General features: G+C 31.7%; 2 protein-coding genes across 4 annotated transcripts in view; both read left to right on the top strand.

Annotated features, from left to right (window-relative positions):
- The first annotated feature begins 16,850 nt into the window (after window positions 1-16,850).
- LOC130800623 (uncharacterized) lies at window positions 16,851-21,910 on the top strand. 3 transcript variants are annotated; one of them, XM_057664168.1, is made up of 6 exons: window positions 16,851-17,386; window positions 18,853-18,961; window positions 19,065-19,156; window positions 19,243-19,501; window positions 19,685-19,828; window positions 21,553-21,910. In XM_057664168.1, the coding sequence occupies exons 1-6, from the start codon at window positions 17,040-17,042 to the stop codon at window positions 21,646-21,648; spliced, it is 1,047 nt and encodes a 348-aa protein (XP_057520151.1). In that variant the 5' UTR covers window positions 16,851-17,039; the 3' UTR covers window positions 21,649-21,910. The 3 variants fall into 3 exon arrangements, with proteins under 3 accessions (XP_057520151.1, XP_057520152.1, XP_057520153.1); XM_057664169.1 differs by having other exon boundaries at window positions 20,731-21,910; XM_057664170.1 differs by lacking the exon at window positions 19,685-19,828.
- A 2,208-nt stretch (window positions 21,911-24,118) lies between these two features.
- The window catches only part of LOC130800622 (protein RSI-1-like), a 1,782-nt gene continuing 900 nt past the window's right edge, over window positions 24,119-25,000 (top strand). The window contains exons 1-2 of the mRNA XM_057664167.1: window positions 24,119-24,298; window positions 24,711-24,735. Of these exons, the coding sequence (XP_057520150.1) occupies window positions 24,224-24,298; window positions 24,711-24,735 (100 nt within the window). The 5' untranslated portion in view covers window positions 24,119-24,223. The remainder of the gene's footprint in view (window positions 24,299-24,710; window positions 24,736-25,000) is intronic.

Raw genomic sequence — 25,000 nt, 5'->3', positions numbered from 1 at the left:
TTTATGTTGTGGTAACCCTATTGAGCGCTCTATATGTATTAAAGTAAATGTAAAGTTATAAAGGAAAAATATTCTAAATGATTTACGATGTTGAAAGGATAACTTTGAGAATTAAAAAGTTTGAATGGTTTTAATTATGTCAAACCTTATTCATGGTTAATGTGAATTGAAGTTCATATGTTCATACGTCAAAAGTTATGGAAGCCTTGTATTATATGTATGGAAAAATTTGAAGTTAAATTGATACTTATGGAAACTGAATATTTGACTAGAAGCTAATTGTATCAAATCTAATTGTATTGAGGTGATCGAAAAGCTTATGATTAGGGGAAACAAAAGTGTTTGTTTAAACAATTATTGGATGAGACATCAAAGGATAAAAGTTGAATGGGCTAAGTTGTGTAAAACCATATTAATGGTGAACCAAATGATCATAATTAAAGTTAAGAATCGTATGAAATTGAATGTCAAGAGTATGGAAACTATTTAGGAAAGATGTGTATGAAACTTAAAGTGATAAGGATTATGTATTAAAGGTGGATATGAACGTATTATGAGTGGAAGTTAAACGATAACGATTGAGTTATAAGTTATTAAAGGTTGAAAGTCGAAAGTGATCAAGAATTTTTTTTTTTTAATTTGAGGTTCAAGTTATTTGATTATCAGAAATGGAATGTGTGATTTAAAGTGATACTTTCGAAGTATATTGGGGCTTATAAGAATTCCTATATGAAGTTTTGTTGTCATTTGGGAAAATCAAGTAAATTAGGGAATTAGTTTTTCAAATTGAGAACAAAAATGGTTGAATTGATTAAAACAAGTAAGGGCTTGTTAAAAAGTATTCAAGTATAACGTAAGAGTTGATGTGGAGATTTAGAAGTTAAATTTTAAAATTGTATCAAAATTGAGGAATATTTAAAGTCGTGACTAGAGTTATATCTAGGAACGTGAATATGTAAGTTATGAAATGTACGATCAGAAATAAGTGTTCAAGTTAGAGGATGGAATACTCTAAATTGAGAAGAATGAAGTAATCACTATTTTATTCGGCTTAATTAAATGTCATTAAGCTAATATGGGATATTAAGTAAGTCAATCTGAGTAATATTCTTATTATATTATAATTATATGAACAAAGTATTTCATTTGTTATCATTTTCAAGGAAAAGATTATTTTATAAAGAATATATTTCAAGATACATATTTTGAAAGTTAAAATAAATGGTAGTTAACTTTTGGTTAAAGTAATATTTGATTTTGTGTTAAAGTAAATTAGAAGAAACTAATTTAGTAAGTTAGTTTGACTAGAAAACAGATTTAATTTTGAAAATGAAACTGTCTTTAATCGGAGGGAAACTCTATCAAATTTTTGTAGATTGTAAAAAAAACATCTTTGTTTAAAAGTTTAAAATGTTTGCTAATATTGTTTTTAAGTTCTGATTATCAATTTGCGATTTTATGTTCTATGTGCACTTGTGTATGTGCAAATGTGTTTTGCATCCCATGAGTTATGTGCATTTGAAAAATATTTTGAGTCGTGATTGAATAATAAACATAGTTTTTAAACTTGAATTGCTGACGAATGTCGGAGTTGAGGTTTTCAATTAAGTAAGTTTTGGACGTTGAACTATTTAAGGTTTATCCTTAAGTTGGAGAGAGTATGAGTTTAATGTGTTTTCTGAAGTGTAGAGTAATTTCGAGGAAAAAATAATTTTAAGTTGGGGAAAATAAGACAACCCCTATTTTAACGACTTAATTAAGTTAATTTGGGTTATTAAATTTTAGTATGTTATATTATTAGGACTCAGAATAATATTTTATTATTAAAGGTTATCGATCATATTAAATTTGAGACAAAAGTAAATTATACAATATTCATCGAGTAAAAGAGAATTGGGTATAAAAAGTGAGGAATGCTATGTGTTGACACATAAGATTATAATGTGTCACATAATTATGTTACTAAGAGACACTAAACCTTATTTTGTCATCAACATATCAGTACAGAGGAAATTACATCCTCGTTTACATTATGATTATCATCACCTTCACACGTAATACTTTCTCAATTACCCTGTAAAAGAAAAACTAGCACCTACTCCTCACCATTATCAAAAAATTTGAAAAAAATAAGAGCATTGAACAACTTTATTCCAAAAATAAGCTTCGTGAAAACTTTATTCCCAAAATAAACGTCTGTACATCCAAACCTAGGCTTGGTGTAAGTCGCTGTTACTAACTGCAAAAATCAAAAAAAATAAAAAATAAAAAATAAAAGCCTAAGTCGCTGTTACTAACAGCGTCTTAAAGAGTTGACCAGTCAACTCCTTAATCTTTTAGGTTGAAATGAGGAAGTAATTGAAATAACGAAGAAGATTAAGTTGCTATTACTAACAGCGAATTAAAAAAAAAAAACTTTTTTAAAGTTGCTGTTAGTAACAGCGACTTAATGAGTTTTAAGTTTTCAGTTCTCAGTTACTTCCTCATTCCAATCTACGAGATAAAGGGGTTGACCAGTTAATCTTAAAGTAGCTGTTACTAACAGCGACTTAAGGAGTCAACTCCTTAAGTCGGTGTTAGTAACAGCGACTTATGGGTTTTATTTATTTATTTATTTATTATCTTTCGCTGTTAGTAACAGCGACTTTTACCAAACCTATGTTTAGATGTATGGATGCTTATTTTGAGAATTAAGTTTTCACGGAGCTTATTTTGGGAAAAAAGTTGTTCAATTGTCTTATTTTTTTCAAATTTTCCCATTATCATCCGCCATTGCCTCCAACCCCTGTTGATCGGATGTCTATGCGACCACCATAGCCACTATCGCCACCCCTTTTCTCCTCTTGTTTGGTTAAATTTAATCATTTGTTAACTAAAATCAAAAGCAAGGGTTTGTGAATGAATTTCGGGGTTTTCAATACAATTGAGTTAATTGGGGTTATTGTTGAAATTCATTTGGGATTTATTGTTGGGTTCATTTAATTGAGATGATTCAAGCTCAAGCTAGGGTATATGAAATTCAAATTGGGGGTTTTTATATTGGGTTCAAATAAAGATGAAGCAGTTGTCCAAAAGTGTAAAGTGTGTTGAAGAATTGATTGAAGATAAGAGATTATTGATGAGATTAGAAGCTATCTATATTTGAAGGGTTGTCATCCATGGTGTTCCAAGCTTGCATGTAGAGTTTTTAATGGTGATTATAACTCTCCTAAAAGAGGTAAACACTTGTTTTAATTCTTTTCAAAGTTAAATTTTAAGTTATAATTTCAGTTTTGCAAATTTTAATTTGAGTTGATTAAATTAGTTAGTTTGCAAATTTATTTTGATTTTGATTATTAAAGTGATGACGTTAACTTTAAACATATATTCAAATATGCTTTGTCTTGTACTTTAGAGAGGGTCGATAAAGATATGTCGTATGTAAAAATGGTTTAAAGTTTGGAACGATTGATGAGGGTTGCTTGATCGAGGCAACAAGTGATGAGGAAGTCTGATAGTCGCTCAACCAAATGTGGGATGCTCGACCGGTCGAGCGGGGGTGAGAGGGTCGAGCGAATGGTGCAGAATGAGACAGTAGCTTCACTGGAAGCTCGCTCGACCGTGCGAGGTACTGGTTCGATCGAGCGGTGGTCAAGCAGACTATATAGGATTCTGTTTTGGTCAGAATTTTTTGTGTAGTCATTGAATAAGTGCATTACTTTCTTGTTTAATGTAATGTTTATTGTGATGTTTATTACTATGGTTATTAACATAGTTAATTGAGGTGTTACACATGGGTTTTTGGTGATTTATGAGGGAATACTAAAAGTGATGAATATAATCCCTATAAATAAGATTCATCACTCATAGTAACAACCACCAACAACACATATATTGTTGAGAGGGCTATTATATTGTTAAAAACTTGAGAGTGTTCTTACTTTATTTTAGTATTTGTGATCTTGAGAGGTTGTTCTCAAGATAAGGGGAGGTTACTACATTGTAATTGTTGAATTTTAATATAATAAAACTACATTTGAGGGGGTGGTATCCAAGATACCTCATAAATACTTGTGTTCAGTTTTGCATTATATTTTTTATTCGTTTTTTATTGTTGAACCTCTTAGAGGATTTCATTTCGTTGATACTAGTTTGTTGATTTTAGTATTCTTATTATGAGTTCAGTAATGAACTAGAGCTTGATTGTTGAGTATAAATTGTTGGTTTAGGTAGTGTTTAGCGAAGCTTTTACAATAACTTCTGCAACAGAAAAGTCAAAATTTGGCCAAACATCGTGTTTCTGAAAAGCTGGAATAATTTTGAAAAAAGCTAAAAACAACTTCTCCACTTTTCTCATTTTATCATTTTATGTTAAAAAATACCTATATTTTCTTCGACTAACTATGAAAACTTTTGCATTACTTTTTTCTCTTTCCCCATATCTTCCTCTAAAATTCAAAATTTTAGCTTAATGCATAATTATTCATTTGTTATCGCAACCAACGTCCTAATTATTCTAAGTAATTCTATGCTTAATAGATTATGCGATCAAATTACATCAAAATTTCACAAATGTTTTATCTTTAAATTTATTAACACATTTAAATATATTTTTTATTTAGTAAATTGTCAAATTTGGTATTTATTTTTATTTTCAATTACTTTATTGTTTTTGAATTTTTTATTCTAACATTATAGTGATTATTTTTTAATGTATGCTATATGTTTTTGGATGTTTCTCTTAAAATCAATGCTTTGTAACTTAACTCGACTATACTATTTTTTAGTGTATGCTATATGTTTTTCCATCATATAATAATACTAACTTTAAGTAAAACATAGGAAAAAAAAACCAAACACAGAAATTGTTTTTGTTTCCTAAAAATTCTTTTTAAAAATATGAGGCAAACACATCTATTTCTAAACAGTGTTTCTCTAGAAACAGTTACTTTTAGGAAACAAAAGTTGATTTTCAAAAGTTAGGCCAAACATACCCTTAGTCTTTGGGGATGTAATTGAATGAGTTTGGGGATGTAATTGAATGAGTTCAATACATTTGAATTTGGTATAGTTGAGTTATGGGTCTTAGTTAATGCTTGGGTGGATTTAGAAAGGATATAACGAAATTGTAAATATATTATGAGTATGAATATTGAGGTATACAAGAGTATTAATTAAAATAAGTTGAATTTGGGTAATTTGAATATTAAGTAGGTACTTGATTTCTAGTATCATATGGGTATTTGAGTTCAAGATTTAAATTGGGCAATTTGAGTATCAAATTGGGAATTTGGAGTTGAAATTTCAGTTCAGAAACTGAACTGTTCTATTTTGCAATTTTCGGTATCTCTGGTTGTTTTTGGGTTCTGGTGTCTTCATATGATTTGTAGAGCTCCAAGTCATGGTCGCGTAGATACTTGAATCGCCTCCATACGAGTTCACATGAGAGTTATGCCTGTTTTAGTAACGATGTGTCCTGAAATGGTACTAGTACGGGATTTATAAACTGGGATTAGAAGCTATGAAATAAATTGAGTATTCTTTTAATCAAATGTTTAAGGTTATTTATTGGGTATTTGAGATCAATTTAGGGTTATCATTCTTTCTTTAATTGGTTTTTGTTGATTGGTATTGTTGAGTTATGGGTTCGTATTTGATTAGTTGATATTATTTGGGTTAGAATCAAATTGGGTATCTGAAATTTAAGATTGATGTAAAAGTTGGTTAAACCCCATTAATGATAACCTACAAGGAAACTACTATCTTTTAAATTTAATTTAAGTATTTCAAAGTTCAAATTATGTTTTATAAGGTGTGGTATTACTGCTATTGATGTTTGAGCAAAATCATATAATTTTTGGTATTCGAAATTTAGGATTTTGACTTTGTTTGACCTTGTTTCTAGTCCTGGATCAAAATTATGTTTTGTATGTTCACAAATTTATAAATATGAGCTTTTAAATATTGTAATATGAAAATGAGTTATGATTATTGATTTCAAAAAAAATCAAGTGATTTATTGATTTGTTATATATTGAAATGTTCGACATTGAAAAATGCCCGTTTTTGGGAATTGGCAACAGATACTTATATCTAGATTATTGTGAAATCCTATAGCTTGATAATAGGTAATGGTTATTCGAATCAGTCTCAAGCCCCCGATTCCGTTTTGTTCTTGCAAGAACTGTGTATTCTGTGATGATGATCACTCGTGTTCTCAAGATTTAGATCAAGCCTACTTTCTGACGGTCCATATATATTCCCACGTTTTAAAGTTTTGTCATATTATTGTTTTAATATGACTTTTGAATAAATACGTTTGGTATATAAAGTTTTGTTTGTTTTGCAATGATATCATATGTTTGATTTGTCGTATTGTTTCGCTATTGACCTGTAAAGTAATAGCCGTATTTTGATTTCGCTATTCACTTGTAAAGTTATAGCCGTGTTTTGATTCGCTATGAACTAAAGGTTCTTAGCCGTATTTATGTTGATCCCAAATGGGTTTTTAAAAGAGTTTGAATTTGGATAAAATAATGTTTATAAGTGGTTACTAATTGAGCAAGGAATTTTATTGAAGATGTTTGTTGATGACTTGTATATATAAATATAATAGTTTGTTGGATTACTCAACAATTCAATTGTTGACAGTCTTTGATAGGGCTTATCCCTTACAGGGATGGATCCAGTTTCAGGTCAGTTCTGCTATAGAGACGATGCCTACTTGTCCTGCAATCTCTCTCTTGTTTATGGTTGAGATGAAATTTCTATTGTTCATAGTTGAGATGAAATGCTTATGTGAGAACGTATATGACTTGTATTTGGAATCCTATTTCACTTGTATTTGGCATCCATTTTTTTCATAAGATCTTAACCATATTTTCTAGTTTACATTTCAATCTTATCCACCGATGAACTTCAGTACATTCTTCTACCACAGCTTAATCTATTGTTGTTGTATTTGTATATCGAGATAAAAATAAATTTGATTAATAAAAATATCTCATAATCAAACTGTTATGATTGGTGTGACTTGAGTGCACATTTGGTGCGTGCATTCATGTGGTGACTCTTGGGATGGAATCCCATATGTATGTCATGAATGGGTGTATTAAGATGAGTCTTGATGATTGTGGTTTATGATGATGATTAAAGTATGGATTAATGAGGTAATGAAGTATGAGTTATTCATGGGAGTTATGGACCTAATGAAGAAGTTCAAAGGTTTAAGATGCTCTACTATGCAAGTCGAGCAATAATATCAGAAGCCCTCTGAAGTGCCGCTCGACTAGCTCGCTCGACCAAGCGAGCTTCAGGATCGGTTGAGCGAGCAGACAGAATGCAACCAGAAACTTCCTGTAGTCCGCTCGACCAGGCCGCTCGACCTAGCGAGCCTCTGCTTTGGTCGAGCGAAGTCTCTGATACTCCTAGGATGCTGTTTTTGACTCTTCACGTTCTTGGGGATGTTTCATTATCATTTATTCATAGCTTTAATATACTTAATGTTACTTAGTGTGATCTCTCCTATAAATAGAGAGCTCTCATTCACATTGAAGATATCCACAAAAAAATACACCCCAAGCCAAACACTAGTCTATATCTCTTCTCTATTGTAATTCTCCATATTTAAGAGTTCTTTGAACTCCTTTCATAATAAGAGATACTACACACCGGAGGACGTAGCCTTAGTTGGGTGAACCTCGTTAAATCTTTGTGTCGTTTTATTGCTTTACTTTCTCCTACAAACATCGATATCATTGATAGCGTAATTTGTTTGTCACTAAACTTCATACATTCAATCTTGGCAATATTGGAGTTTGAAACACATTGTTCGAACTCTAATACATCGTCGTTTTCAATTGGTATCAGAGCCAAGTTGTTGTTATCGTGTTTTAGAGGTTATATTGGTGCGACATGGCTACAATGAAACTTGATATTGAAAAGTTTGATAGGAGTGTTAACTTTGGCTTATGGCAAGTCAAAATGAAAGTAATTTTGATACAAAATGGAGTGCATAAAGCACTAGATGGTGTGGAGAAGAGACCCGAAGGCATAAGTGAGGCTAAGTGGGAAGAAATGGATGCGAAGGCTCTATCCGCCATACAACTTTGTCTCTCTAATGAAGTTTTGAGAGAAGTTGTAATGGAGGAAACTTCAAAAGGCATTTGGGAAAAATTGGAATCACTCTATATGGAAAAGAGTGTTACCAATCGACTTTTGTTAAAGAGTCGTTTGTATGATCTCAGATTGCAAAAAGGGAAGCCCATGAAATCGCACCTTGATGAATTTTACTCAATAATTATGGATTTGCAAAATATTGATGTAAAAGTGGATGATGAGGATTTGGCTATTCTATTGTTAGTTTCTCTACCGTCTTCATATAAGCATTTTAGGGAAACCTTGTTATATGGAAGAAACACTTTGAGTAATGAGGATGTTAGAAAGGCTTTGACTCAAAAAGACCTTATTGATTCTCAATTTGCTCAAAAGGAGTCTAGAGTTTCCAATGATGCTTTAATTGTTAAAGAGTCGAGTAGGAACAAAAGGAGCATGACTTGCAACTTTTGTAAGAAGAAAGGCCACCTCAAGAAAGATTGTTGGAAATTAAAAGCCAAACAATCCGATGAAAGCAAATCCGCAAAAGCTAGCTCCGCCGAAGCTAGCTATGTTGTAGATGATATGTATGATGTTGATGCTCTTGTCGTTACTAGTGAATATAAGGGTGGTGATTCTTGGATTTTGGATTCGGGATGTTCGAGACACATAACTTTTAACTCTAGTTTCTTCTCAACTTATCAAAAGGTTGATGGAAGAAAAGTCACTATGGGCAATGAGGCTAGTTGTCCGATAGTTGGTATTGGAGATGTTAAAATTGTCATGTTTGATGGTGTTGAAAGAACATTGACCGGAGTCCTTCATGTTCCAGGTATGAATAGAAACATAATTTCCCTTAGTATTCTGGATAAAGAAGGTTTTAGGTGCATTGGTGAAGGTGGAGTTTTGAAGGTTGGCAAGGGTCCTAATTTGTTCTTGAAAGGATCCACTAATGATGGCTTGTGTATGCTTTTGGGTTCAACCTTAATCAGTTCGGCTTGTGTGTTCACTACTTCAACCGAGCATGAAAATGAAATTAATACTTCTTTTAATGACAATTTGAGAATAATTTCAACATATCCCAATGATTCCATAGGATGTATGGACTTGATTGGTAATTAAAAGCATACTCTTGTGAGCCCCTTTGAGGGCATGTTTAGTGCATGTGCTATGTTTATGCACATGTGTTGTTTTTTGTTTTGAGTATGATGCTGTGTAAGTTGTAATATTATGTTGGAGTGAATTAGAGAATTCCATTGACTTAGGTGAACTCAAGTCAAGGTGGAGATTGTTATGATTGGTGTGACTTGAGTGCACATTTGGTGTGTGCATTCATGTGGTGACTCTTGGGATGGAATCCCATAATTATGTCATGAATGGGTGTATTAAGATGAGTCTTGATGATTGTGGTTTATGATGATGATTAAAGTATGGATTAATGAGGTAATGAAGTATGAGTTATTCATGGGAGTTATGGGACCTAATGAAGAAGTTCAAAGGTTTAAGATGCTCTACTATGCAAGTCGAGCAATACTGTCAGAAGCACTCTAAAGTGCCGCTCGACTAGCTCGCTCGACCGAGCGAGCTTCAGGATCGGTTGAGCGAGCAGACAGAATGCAACCAGAAACTTCCTGTAGTCCGCTCGACCAGGCCGCTCGACCGAGCGAGCCTCTGCTTTGGTTGAGCGAAGTCTCTGATACTCCTAGGATGCTGTTTTTGACTCTTCACGTTCTTGGGGATGTTTCATTATCATTTATTCATAGCTTTAATATACTTAATGTTACTTAGTGTGATCTCTCCTATAAATAGAGAGCTCTCATTCACATTGAAGATATCCACAAAAAATACACCCCAAGCCAAACACTAGCCTATATCTCTTCTCTATTGTAATTCTCCATATTTAAGAGTTCTTTAAACTCCTTTGATAATAAGAGATACAAAACACCGGAGAATGTAGCCTTAGTTGGGTGAACCTCGTTAAATCTTTGTGTCGTTTTATTGCTTTACTTTCTCCTACAAACATTGATAGCATTGATAGCGTAATTTGTTTGTCATTAAACTTCATACATTCGATCTTGGCAATATTGGAGTTTGAAACACATTGTTCGAACTCTAATACATCGTCGTTTTCACAAACAGCTTCAGAGCTCCCTTGGTGGTTAGGTAACTCGGACGTCTGCAACAGCTGTGTCGCGAGTGTTTTGCCTTTCGATATTATTTCGATATGTTCTGTCTTCCTTTTGTGAAGCTTCGCATTTTGATGATATTTTTCCAGCTGACGAGATTCAAGATGACAATCCTACAGTGGCTCACATTTATAAGTTAAATGTTAATTGTGCCTCAATCTTGGTTAAATATGCTTTAGAGCTATGCCACTGCCAATATTGGTTAATCACTATAAACAACGTTTTTCTGCATTGTTGCAACTTGCAGCTCTTCCCATAATTTGTACTTCAGTGATTTGAGAGCATTCAAAGTCCTTAATTGGAACATTTTCTCAAACAGTCAATAGAAGTGGAATGTAGCGATGCACCTAATTGAATTTGGGGATTGTTTTTGATGCAAGCTTTGAAGAAACTGAATCGTTAATTGGTTGAAGTGGATGTTGCTATTGAAATTCGAAAGAAACATGCAACATTAAAGAGTTAGTGAGTTTGATAAATTTGATAAATTCTCTATCTAGTACACAAGAAGAAAAACAATTAGAAAATGAGATGGTTTACATCTAGTGTAGTTTTCTTTTACATTTGTTTCATTAATATAATCTGAATTGTTGTTTGCTAATGTGTTGTGGCCTCTAATTCGTTCGTGTCTTGTAGATTAATGCAGTTCTACACTGCAAGATACACTAGCTACACTGCATTCTTTCATGGTTGTTTTTGAAAACCGTGCACTCTCTAACCTCAAATACAATTGACAATTTAATTTGTGTTAGTTATTTATCATTTCATTGTTCTCAATAGATCTCAGTAGTCGATGAGCCTTTTCTTTATAGTAGTGTATGTTGCCTAAGTGTGTGCTTGTGGTGGTTGTAGGACCTGTAGGTGTTGTGGCCATTGGTTGGAGTTTTCCAAGCTGTCAATAACAATGTACAACTGCAAGACACATTAGCCACACTAGATACATTTGTTGTACAGTTTGCTATTTTGCATTTTTTCTTTTTGTAATTAAAAGTCTACTTTCGGTATATAAAAGTTTACGTTAGGTTTATAAAGGTCTGCTTTAAAAGTGCTATGAAAGGCTATTAGGTCAAAATAGGTAGAGTAATGTACAAGTTATTGTATATGGTGTTGGTTCAAGTTTCACATAGCTTAAATAATGTATGAGATATTTGCGATAGCATTTCCTTGAAAGGTATAATCTTCATGTACAAAGTGCTACTAATGAGCTTATAAGGTATACTTAAAATATGAGTGAGAAAAAGTTTACTTTCTGTTTATAAAGGTAGCATTTGCTTGAAAGGTATACACTTCATGTACAAAGTAAGGGTGTGCAAAATGAGACCGAACCGGTGGTCTAGACCGGAACTGGTTGAGATCGAATTTAAACCCTGGTTGAGACCGAATTTAAACCGGATCAAACCGATAACATTCGGTCCGGGGCTCCGAGTCTCACTTATTCTTCATTCCGATCAAATCCGGTATAAGCTCAGAAAAATCTGGGTTAGACCGGATTAGACCGGATATATATAAATGTAATTTTGAAGAGAAATAATAATTACGATTTTTGTGTATATATGCTTATTTTTTAAGGGCTTTATATTGTTTTATTTCTAACACAAAATAATTTTTTAATTCAAATATTTCATTTTATAATAATCAATTTCCTAAATTGTTTTAAAATCTTCCATTTTTAAATTCATTTTCGGTAAAAAAAATTGCTTCTGATCTAGCAATTCTAAACCCGGACCGGACCGGGAGGAAATCGGGTTAGACCGTAACAGGACCGGATGGAACCGGTTCGGTCTCCAATCTTAACATATCTATAATTCCGGTCTTCTGATCCAATTGGTTCCAGCTGGTTTGGTCCGGGTTTGGACCGGTGAACACCCTCAGTAAAAAGCACTACTAATGAGCTTATAAGGTACACTTAAAATATGAGTGACAAAAGTTTAATTTTGTATTTATAAAGGTTTAAGATTTGCTAAAAAAAGTCTACTTTTGATTGAAAAAGCCCATTTAATAAGTATAAAAGGTACACTTAAAGACATGAGTGAATATAAAAGTTTACAAAAAGATCATAAAAAAGAAGAATTCGCCAAAAAATTAAAACGTCAACTTTTTAATAAAATGTGTTATTAACCGTACATAAAAGGTTTGCTTAAAAACAAAAAATATGTTTTCACTTAGAAAAAAATAATAACCTAAAAGCATTTCTAAATTTAGCTTTTAAAAATCTAATAATAATCCTAAAATATAAGTCAAAAACAATATTGGATTTGTCTATTTCATTAATTTCGAGAATTCACTTCCGTATAAAAAGGTTTGCTTTTTACTTAAATAGTTCTACTTTTAGGCATAAAAGATATACCGTAACTTTCTGCCTCAAAATCTACCAAAAAGGTATACTTTTCACATAAAAAACACTACTAATTGGCTAAAAGGTCTATTTTCAGTTAAAATATTATTTTTCAAAAAGAAAATATCTAGAAAAAGTAAATTACGAAAGTGTCATTAATAACGCGCACGCAATCTGAACCATCCAATCATGATCAAAGGGTGAAAAATGAATTCTTATAGTTCTCACCATTAGAGAGTTCTCACCTGAACTCTGTCGTAGAATAATAAAAGGCGAAGTACGTTTATTAATAACTTATAAAATAAGCATATATTCGCTATAAACGCAATGTAAAAACTATTATAAACACCCATGAACATTCAAGATGGTGTTTACGTCAAATTTCTTAATTCATACTTGTAGCATATTCTACCTATATGTTCTGTACTACACTGTTGAAATTTAATTAGGTAGGAAACAAATAAAGAATTGTATTCCTTGATATTGATGCTTAATTAGGTATGTATTTCCTTGCCAAAAAGGTAAAGTAGACTTAATATGGTTTAAGGCGACCCTTTTGTTTATGTCCTTTTGCTCTATGCTTAACCAGTTCCAATAAAGAATTCGTAGAGAACATGTTCTCCCTGCAAAATATCTCTATTTCTTTTGCAGAATAGTAAACATGATGAAGCATTTAAGCTCATCATCATGGGTAAGATTTGGGTCGAGGTATGTCTAATTTCAACTCGAGGGTTGCCTTGATCTTTCGTTTTGAAATTTCAGCGGTACACCGTTGGTTGAATTGACCCCAAAAACAAATACTGCACCAAGTTGATGCTTCTAGATTCGCAAGGCCTATGTGGAAGACCAAGTTCACGACTGTGATCGACGTTTGATAATTAAAGTTGCAGGATATTGCATTGAATGTTGAAGTATATAGCAGGGAGCCCTTATTTCTCAAAGAAAAGCTTTAGGGTGATTTAACTTTTAACTTAAAGGAGTTGTTGACTAAGCACTGCAACTACTTTGAACGGGGTATTGAAGATGTAGGAAGCTTCCAGTTCAGGAAGACGAGCTCCAATAAACTCATGGCTTTGTTAATGTCTCTATCAGGATCTTATAAGAAAAGGATGGTATAAGGTCATTGTTTATTTAGGTAAGTAAGTTCTTTTATTCTTGAAGCATCAATTGCCTACAGTTCTGTTTTCTACTTAATTTTGTCTTGATTCAACTTGGCTTGAAATTTGTCAAAATTTCTCTTCTTTGCAGGCAATGAGGATGGGTTTAACTTAAGGAGAGAGCAACACAACCAATACCATCACAACTAATAAAGGACTAGTGCACACTCACCTAGCTGGACATGCTGAACCGCCATTTTACCAGCCAGGGAATAATCGTCCACCTATACCAATTCGAGACCATCCATATAATCATTCTACGCCATACCCACCTAACTACTCAAACTATGTTGCTGCCAGACCAAGTTATCAGCCAGCCAGTGGCCTCAATCACCTAACAAAACCAAGTTATCCACCAACACTATGTTATACATGTGGTTAAGTTGAGCAAATGGACATAGTTTTACAGTTGGATAACCAAATAAGCTGCACAAGATAAATCTTACAGATTAAAGTACCTAATAAGATCATGTTGTTTCAAATTATGCATAGTTTACATTCATGTTTACACCATTAGATGCCTCCTACTGTTTTATTTTCATATTTTTCAGCAGACTTTGGGGCTACAATTTAATAATAAGCTTTAAGTTCATACTATTTTGATAACATAATCTCTAAGTTCTCGAGTTGAAGTCTTAACTTCTATAACAATCCCATATAAAAATTCATCCATGTGCTACTCCTAACATATAATAGGTCATATTCCAATTTAGTCTTCCAAAATAGTTGGCCACTTTCTTATTTAGTAAATTCAAAGCTTACCTTTGTCACCTTACCTCTATAACGGGGATTAAGAGTCGAATGTATGCATTCTTACTCTTGTTAGTAACAGATAAGAAATGGCGATCAATTTCAAGAGTCACAACAATGGATTTGGAGTGTAGAGGCAATTCCAATGTTCCTCCTCCAAACCAAATACTTCTCGATATTTTAAAGAGTGTAATTTCCTATTTTTCAGAAATGTCTAAATAAGTGCAATGTTTTTCTGTAAAAACATTCTTTTTGGTATAATGACTAATTCTCCCCATGTCGATACACTTATACTTTCTCATTATTCCTTATTTTTTCCCAACCTAAATGTTGTACTCAAAAAACGGAAGAAGTATAGGGTGAACTACGTGAAATAGAGGAGATACAATCCAAATAATTCTTAAAAAACTGTAATAAAATATCACCCAACAATTAGGATATACATGCAGTAATAATTTGCCAACCAATAAGTTTCTAGTTCGGTTTATATATCATACTTCAGGGATCTTATGTTTCCATTTTCCAACACTTAGCATAGTTTCCTGGAGCAGCGCAATAAAAAGTCTTTCTAGGAAGTGGCCGAATTAACTTTAGTCATATACATGTATACATTCATGCTGATATATACATACACACCGGCTTTTCAGAGGGGGAGCTCGCATTTTGAAGAATAGTTTACAAATATGTCGAATGCTGCTTAACTATACATAGAAAGTAGTCATACTCATGCCCGCATACATAGTTCTTCAGAACCAGATAAAACCCTATGCAAAAAATTCACAACAACAGAAATAAACTCATCTGGCTTTTCTTTGTAAGGTAGATGACCACAGTTGTTGATGGTCTCAAGTTGTGATCCAGGTATTGCTCGTGAACGCCTTTGGAGGACAAATCGGTCATTATCACCCGTAATAATTAGTACAGAATCATGTTAACAATAAGGTACATTAGTTATTTAATCATACTGCTTAAGAAATATACTACATAGCAGGGTAAACTAAATACATAGTGAATATACTTCAGTAAAAACTTAAAAGAAAGAATACCTTGCTGTGAGGATTTAAAAACTTGATTACTTCATTATAGGAAAGTGTTTGTAATTTCTCTAGCGTAATCTTTAAAACCACACCGAGGGCCAATTTCCTTTATAGCCCTAAAATGTTAAGTTTAGACCCACACCTTCCACCCAACCCTTCTCTCTATCCCTATACAAAGGAAAAGGGGGATGGGTGAGAAAAAGGTAGTATATCCCTTACAAACTATCAAAATTAGAGTTGTGGGAACATCTAACAAGATTTGACTCATATATCAACACTACTATATAGATCAGAAAACTGGCTTTTAGAAAGGATCATAGTAAAGGGCCAAATATATGATTTTTAATTTTAATTTTTCATTAAAAAATAAAAAAGTTGCTCACTGAGACAAAATCAAAACTTTACCTTAGAATTCTATGTAACAGCTCCAAATTTTCGTCAAAAATAGTTTATTAGGTTGAACTTTAAGTATTGTATTCGTTGAGATATCAAGTCACTTGCTGATATGGTTGTACATATGACCCTTTTTTTTGATGTGGTAGTATACATGACATCCTTTCTGGTACATGTGGCAGGATGTTTGCCACACATGTGACAACCACATTTGCAAGTTACTTGATATTTTGGTTACAAAAACATGTTGGATGAAACTAAGTTTAAAGTTTGTACCACCAAAAAAAATATTTAAAAATAAACTTTTTTTTGGCCAAGTTCGTTATGTTACATGCAAAATTTTCTTAATCTTACCAAATGTCATTATAAATAGGCGACTTAGTCAACTAGTAAGTCAATCAAAACAATCAAATTTTTTGTTGTTAAGCTAGCCAACTATTAAACTATACTCATAATAAACAATTTCTAAAACTTATTTGGAACTAACCAACAATAATTTATCAAACAATTCATACTAAGAGTATTCCCTCTGTCCATTAGAAATAACTCCTATCTTCTATTTTTGTTTTTTTATTAAATTTTTCTTATTTTTACTTTTGGTCATAGCTGATAAAAGTACTATTTTTTAATTTTCCCATATATATAACCTTATCTCATGTATATATTCTCTTGCTTTTTAATAAAATATACTTTTTTTAATTTTAATAGTTGCTTCACTACTATTTTTCATACTATTTAATGTACAATTTTAATTTTCAACTTAATTAATTTTATAGAATAAAAATTTCTAAAAAATTAAAATAATATAAAACATACATTAAAATAAATCACACAAAATCTAATGTAACTATATTTTATTAACAGAAAGAAATATAAATCAAATTAAATCAATTTATAAACATTTGTCAATTCTATTATAAACCAAAAATAGTTTTTAACCACTTTTTTTTATTTATTATTTTCAACTCAATTACAATGGGACTATTTAATTGGGTTTCGTCAACTTTACTCTTTGGTGGCAAATCCGAGAGATGATGCTTTAAATCTTCATCGCCATTATCAATTCTCGGGTTTTTTTTTCTCTTTTTCTTTGCACAAATTCAATCTCAAAATGGAGGCATTAGTAGTCCGAAAACTTGGTGATCCAACAACCACTAATCTCTCGGACGATAATTCTCCAATAATCGTAGCAAAGAACGAACCTTTGCCGGTAATCAAATCTCCGACAGGAATTAGGATTAGGGTTAGAGCTACAAGCTTGAATTATGCTAATTACCTTCAAGTTCTTGGTAAATACCAGGAGAAAGCTCCCCTTCCTTTTACTCCTGGCTCTGATTACTCTGGTGTTGTCGAAGCAATTGGTTCTGGAGTTTCTAAGTTTAGGATTGGTGATCGTGTTTGTTCTCTCGCTAATTTTGGTTCTTTTGCGAGTTTCATCGTTGCTGAAGAGTCTGAATTGTATGTGTTTCGATTTTTATTGTTGATATTGTGATGTGTATGTGGAAATTGATGTTGCCATTGGTATTGCAAGATTGCTAGTATTTATGAATTTTTAGGAATTTGAGTGATTTTATGAAGTACTCGTTTTGAATCACCTGAGCTTTTTTTCAAGAGTTCTTTTAAAAATTTATTTTCTTATGGTTGGTGTTTGATAATTGCGGTGTTCATGTGGAAATTTGTTTTAATAGAAATTTTCTACTAGTTTAGTGTTATCACTCATCACCAATTAGCTTAGTTTATTGATTTTAATGTTCAAGGTTCGATCTTTGAGTTAATCTTGTGGCAAGATAGATAGAGCTCCTCTATGTTGATAGCAAATAGGAGAATTCATTTGCAACAACAACGACGATTCCAAGAAGCGGGGTCGGCAACCTAAACCAATATATTATATGGAACCTAAATCAATATATTAGTTGCAATGGTTGTTCACATGAATTCTTCTTTTTTACAATCTCAATCTGTAATATGTAAGGGTAAATTTTTTATATCCATGAGGTTATCTTCGGTCTTCCTCACCTTCTTGTTAAGTCCCCTAAGTTTTAATTTTCTATCTTTCTCTGTCGGTTTGCAAATACGCTTCTTTTTACATGCCCGAACTATCTTAAATAATCCTCCTTTATCGTTTCTTCAGTATTTGTGACTCCTAAATGGCTAAACCCTTATATTTTCGTTTCAAATTCTATCCCTCTAGGTATGCAACGTCATCCATCGAAGCATTCACGTTTATGCCTCTCATGTTTTTACTATGATCCTTTCTAAAAGCCAGTATTCTGTTCTATATAGTAGTGTTGATATGAGTCAAATCTTGTTAGATGTTCCCACAACTCTAATTTTGATAGTTTGTAAGGGATATACTACCTTTTTCTCACCCATCCCCCTTTTCCTTTGTATAGGGATAAAGAGAAGGGTTGGGTGGAAGGTGTGGGTCTAAACTTCACATTTTAGGGCTATAAAGGAAATTGGCTTAGGTGTGATTCAGAGGACTACTACTATATTTAACAATATGATGCTTTCCTTATAATTTCTTTGAGTTTAAACTAGAGATACGAATAAATGGAGTACTAAGGGATTTCAAAGAGATGAAATGTGGGGTTAATAGTAGGAGGCAGGAGCAGAAAGGATCATAGATCAAATGTTTCACCCTATATAGATGATTTACCTTGGATGACAGGAATGAATAGAGAGAACTGATGGACCAGTATTTGAATCATCCCTGATGATTTGTTATGATTGTAGAATTATGTTTATTAACCTTTAAACAAAGGAGTGCAACAAAACTGCAAAACTGGGGATGATTTTAGTATGCTGATTCTTCTGCTCCATAGTTTCTCTTTGATTTTACTTCAGTGAACTAGTAAAAATTCTGCTAATATAGAATTTCTTTTGCTTCTTATTCACCCCCTTCATTATAACTGATCTGTAAGGTTTAAGGTGCCAGAGGGGTGTGATCTGGTTGCAGCAGCTGCACTTCCTGTGGCATTTGGAACTTCACATGTTGGTCTTGTTCATCGAGCTCAACTTAAGAGTGGTCAGGTATAGCCTTATAAACCTGCTTGCTTCAACCTCTTTTCATTTTCTCTATCGCATGGATTAGACTTTTTCCACCATTCTAATGATTTGCCATGGTATGGTGTAGGTTTTATTAGTTCTTGGTGCAGCAGGAGGAGTTGGTGTTTCAGCAGTTCAGATTGGGAAGGCCTGTGGTGCAATTGTCATTGCAGCTGCAAGGTAGTTGTTTGATTATGGATGATAACAGTTTGACAGATCTCGAATGTGTTGAAATTTAGGTTTAGTTGATTTTATATGCACTTTAGGGGACCTGAAAAGGTACAGTTTTTGAAGTCATTGGGTGTTGACCATGTCGTTGACATAAGCCAAGATAATATTATTCCAAATGTGAAGGAGTTTCTGAAGTCAAGGAAGCTCAAAGGTGTTGATGTCTTGTATGATCCTGTTGGTGGAAATCTCACGAAAGTTGCCATGAAATTGTTAAACTGGGGAGCCAACATTTTGGTCATCGGATTTGCTAGTGGAGAGGTTCCTGTCATTCCTGCAAATATAGCTCTGGTTAAGGTACTGTTTTCAACTATACTTACTGGCCACAGATCATGATTACTGTTTGATTAATTTTTGGAAGATGGGTTAGCTAACTGCTACCTGTATGTACTGCTCTTCTATAATAGTTATTTTTTTGACTTTATTTTGCTATTTCCTTTTCTCGCTTTTGTAGATAATGCTAGTTGTTTTTTATATCAGAATTGGACTATACATGGACTTTACTGGGGTAGCTACAGAATGCATTGTCCGAGTGTCCTTGAATATTCACTCCTGGAGCTGCTCACGTGGCTAGCAAGGGGCTCAATATCCATTCACATCTCTCATACTTTCAGTCTTGCAGAGGTTGGTGAATATTTCTTTTTCTTGGGAAACTTTGACTTTTGGGGTTATCTATCTGTAGTTTAGTTTGATCTTTACAACCATGTTTATATCTCTTTAGGACGATATGACATTCTACTTTTGTCATAAATTGTTCCTTTGGTTTCTGAAATCTGTGGGTCTGCATAATTTTTCTCTGCATAGTAGCCAACATTGTTACTTGAGATACCGGTGTTTTGACTTGGTTAAATATTCTATTTTCATACATGTCAAATTTGAATTATCAGACTGGGTATTTTAACATGCCAGAAAGACTCTTGAGTTTTAGTACTTTAGCATGTGCGTTTCACATTGCAAATTCTTCTTATAGTTGTATAGTTGTCCCATTGATTTGCTACATCTGAGGTTGGCTCCCCGGTTTGACAAATTCTTTTATAATAGAGTATGTAGCAACACTAACTGCATCATTTGTATATGTTTGCAAGTTGAGCTCTTATAATGAATCAATCCAAAAAGTCCTAACATGCTGAAGCTCCAATAATCAGGGTTCTATACATGAAAGTATGACAACATTATACTCCTCTTTCCCTTGTTGCTAAACTCGTTATCCATCTCTAGTCACTAGCCTATTGTTATTCTTCTAATTTAAGTCTCTACTTTCACCTTGATGGCCGTGTTTGGGGCTGTTTTGTCCAGAGCTTGCTTATGGTCCAAAGAAACTGAATTTAAATTACCCATGTTTGCTTGATTTTCAGCTCTCCTGTACAGTTTTATATCATAGTATCATATGCCTAATAAGGTCCTGTTTATAGTTTAATTCCCAGAGAATAACTGGGTATAATTGCATCCCAGACCTTCTGATTATCTATATTAGCAGAAAGCAAATTCTACTTGCTTGATTTACCTCTTAACAATCTCCTTTTCAGGTTTGTAGCCCACCGTCACTCACATTTTGTCCCCTTCTATTAGAGAATTCATGAAGTTGATCACTTTCTGATCACTTGCTCATGAATTCTGACATGCTGTTTTATTCGGTGAGAGTTTAGAAACAGATGCATATGGGACTGTCATAAACCATGGTAACAGAAGCAACTTTTTCATGTTCGAAGTATTTATTCTCTTCCATATTGGTAGCTCATTCTGACTCATTGATCTTTGACCCTTCGATCAAAGGGTATTTGAAGCATGCTTACCCGTGCTTTCAATATTTCTGTGTTTTTTCACTACACCAAGGACTTTTACAATGTCCCTTATTTAGTGGGACCAAAGATTTATTCTTCTTTGGTTGCTGATTATAATAACGGACCAAATAAAAATGGCTCATTTAAGCATTTGCACTTCTTATTTATGTAAAAGAACTGATGATATTTGCTACCAACGGTCAATCGGAAACAACCCCTCAACAATAACAAGAGTAACGTTGCATACATCCGAACCCCCAAACCTTGCATAGGTGGGAGCAACATAATGGCATTGGGGTAATGAAATGTCGATGAACTGCTGTACCAAGGACTTTAACAAAAACAACTGCAACAACCTCACGTGGCCTCTGTGTCACTAAAGTTACTCTTATTTAGGCAATCTTATCATTGTAAGTCGTTTTATCTGGTTCATCTTTGAGCACTTTGACTGCAATCACCATTTACATGGATAAGAAGAGCGCATCAATTTTTTTCCTTCTTTAATCAGCTTATGCTTTGTTTTAGATTTTGTTTCTATCCCTCTGAAATTGTATATTTCTATTACAGGCTAACCTTGCGTTTGCTGCCATCAAAGATACAAAAGTAATCGGAAAAGTTATAATTACCTTCGATGATCAGAAGGCTGCAAGACCTAAACTTTAATCTCGAGGAATTTCACCAATGTACTATCGGATACTTCTCAAACAAACTTAAAAGGTATCGTCAGATATAGTGGTAGTGAAATTATTTATAGCTTTTAGATCAATATTGTTCTCAGGGAAGATTGTTCATTGTTGATGTTGTAAAGTTTGCAGTTACAAGTATAAACATGTGGAATAAGATGCCTTTATTGTGTGGCTTAGGACACTTTATGTACAAAAACACAATTTATAAATAATAAAGTGTTTCAGTCAAATTACAAAAATACCCTTTTTAATTCTACCCTTTAAACATGAGAAATCCTTTATTACAAAATAAATTTAAGGGTAATGTTGAAAATTATTCTCTATCTTAATATTTGTACAAAAACACACTATAACAATTAATTAGCAATAAAAAAATAATTTTGTGTGTGATACCTTATGCTTATTTCCTTAAATCTTTTTCTTACAAATGTTTAAAAAATTGTAGAATAAAAAACTATAATAATTAACTATTTGATCACTCTTATTTTCATGACTCCAACTTATAAATCAAACATCATATAAATTGAGCTACTTAAAATAATGCTAATTATTGCTAAAATATGTTTTCAATTTCTAAGAAAAAAAAATTAATATTTCTTTACTCTATTCATTTTGGTACATAAAACCAATAAGACTTGCATTCAATTTTAGAATTTATATATAGGACACAATAATTATATTGTTTAACAACTTTCACTCATTACTCTATTGTATGATAAATAAAATGAATTTTAATATATATTACAATTAAAAAAAGTTATTATTGATAGTAGTATAATTATATGATTAAATATTCTGAACAAATTCAATTCAATGTAATACATCACCCTTTTCATAAACTTATTTACTATAATTTTTTTAAATAATAAGTTTCACTAAACTAGTAAATTGTACTCCTATAATTTATAAAATCTAAATTACTTAACTTGGGGCAGGACGTACATGCTCTATTTCTTAACAAATGTTAAAAAAAATTGTAGAATAAAAAACTAAAACAATTAACTATTTGAAAATATGTGTTGAATTTCTAAGGAAAAAATAATATATCTATACTTTATTCATAGTAATACATAAAACCAATAAGTCAAGCAGTTAAATTATGTCAAATAGTTAAAACCAATATAGCTACATTCTTTTAACTTTAAAAAATAGAATCTAAATATGAATCAACCAAATTGTACATGTATATGTAAAATAATTATACTTATATTCAATTTTAGCATTTTTTGACACGATATTATTTGTGTAACAAACTTTCACTCATTATACTACTGTATGCTAAATAAAATGAATTTTAATATATATTACAATAAAAAGGTTATTATTGGTAATATTATATTTATGTAAGATGCAAGGTTCATACTATTAAATACAATTTGCTTTATATAGGGGCAGATCAAAAAAAAATCAAGTGATATCACAATTTATATAAAAATAAAATAAAAATTAACAACGTTTTATTAATAGTAATTATTCTGTTCGAGTTTTTGTATTTTAAAAATGCCACATAATAAATACTATATTTTCTTATTTTCTTTCAAATACGAATTATATCATGACACACTAAAAATACTACTCAGTACTATTATAACTTTTTTACATATAAGTTTCATAAAATTATTAGTTATGTAATTTTCTAATCTAAATTACTTAACTTGAGACGGACTAGTATCTTACAATGAGACGGCTTAATCATTCAAATTAATACAAACAGGGAATTAAAATAATTTTTTAAATTTTTTTTAAATAATTAAAAAAAATAAATTAATGAATAAAAACAATGACAAATAAAATCCGTCGGTGAGAATAGGCAACAAAAAGGTGGAGCGGTGAGACTGTTAAAAGTTAAAACAAAGATGGACATAATAAAGCTTTGACAATAATATTTGGAGACTGGATTTATGCAAAGAACACGCCGCATTTATCGGTTAATACTTTTGTCACCATAACGCCCTTATATCACGCCTTTACCACCGCTATCACGTGTCATACTTGAACTATTTGATGTACAAAATCCTAATTTATTATTACTATCATTTATAAATCATCATATAAAATAAAAAAAATATATTAATAAAATAAATAAAGTCTAAAAAGATAAATTATAATTTAAAAATGTCATTTTATTAAATTTCTATGTATGAATGTGATTTATCAAGTTTACAAATCATAGTTATTAACCTAGAGTTGCTCGTATTTTAAGAGATAATATTACATAGATGATGTATTTATGTACTTCAAATTAATTGAACAATATTTATTTAAATCTAATGAGTAAACTACTCACTACTATAAAAAAAAAAAAATTTGTTATTGATGATTTAAATTCCAATACTTTTTAATATCTTTAGTAGTGGGAAGTTAACCTATATTGGTTCTATCTAAGCTCAAATCCATCATTTCATCCTCCCTTTATTTCCCTTTATATATGCCCACTTACTGAACTTCTTTCTTTATACTTCTACTTCACCCACTTACCAAATCTCTTTCCACTTCTGCATTTTATTTTTATTATTATTATTATAATCATATTTTTGAAGAGATTTGGGATAATGGCTGCTCGTTCATACTTCAACATTTTGTTTGTTAGTCTACTCATTTTGGTCACCTTTTCCCATGTTATTGAGGTATTTTCTTTTTTCATTCTATTACTTCTTAATTGATGCATCATTTAATGATTTATTATCAAAATAATATATATTTTTATGTTCAATAATATAATTTTATACCTATTTATGTACTCCCTTTGGTTTACGAAATATTTACTGGTTGACGCTATTCACTTATTATTCTTAACTTGTATTTTATTCTTTATCTATGAATTAAAAAATAGTCAAATAAAATATTATTTGATTCATTTCAATGCAAAAATTATTAGTATCTAAATTTTAATATTTCATTACGTATAATAAAAGATATTAAATATTAATAAGTATAGCATGAAAAAGTGAATGTCCATTCTTAGTGTGTTAGTAATAAGTATTTTGTTTATGCTGATTGGTTGATGGTTTCTAACAAAATTTTAAAATCTTGAAACAGGGGTACAATCGCCTCCATCCAGCAGGTACATATGATACTATACTTCTATTAGATCATTCATTTTTTATAATTCTTACTGTCACTATTATTTACTAAAATTAATGTACCGATGAATTTGGTTAATTAAAAGTTTAAGTTGATAATATATATATATATATATATATATATATATATATATATATATATATATATATATATATATATATATATATATATATATATATATATATTATTGCGACTCCTCATACGAAACATATTTGGATCAGAAGTGTCGATGCAATATATACTTT

Source organism: Amaranthus tricolor, chromosome 15 (assembly GCF_026212465.1).
Source record: "Amaranthus tricolor cultivar Red isolate AtriRed21 chromosome 15, ASM2621246v1, whole genome shotgun sequence".
Lineage (NCBI taxonomy): Eukaryota > Viridiplantae > Streptophyta > Magnoliopsida > Caryophyllales > Amaranthaceae > Amaranthus > Amaranthus tricolor.
The sequence above is the reverse complement of the archived record's forward strand: the minus strand, read 5'-3'. Positions and strand labels throughout refer to the sequence as shown.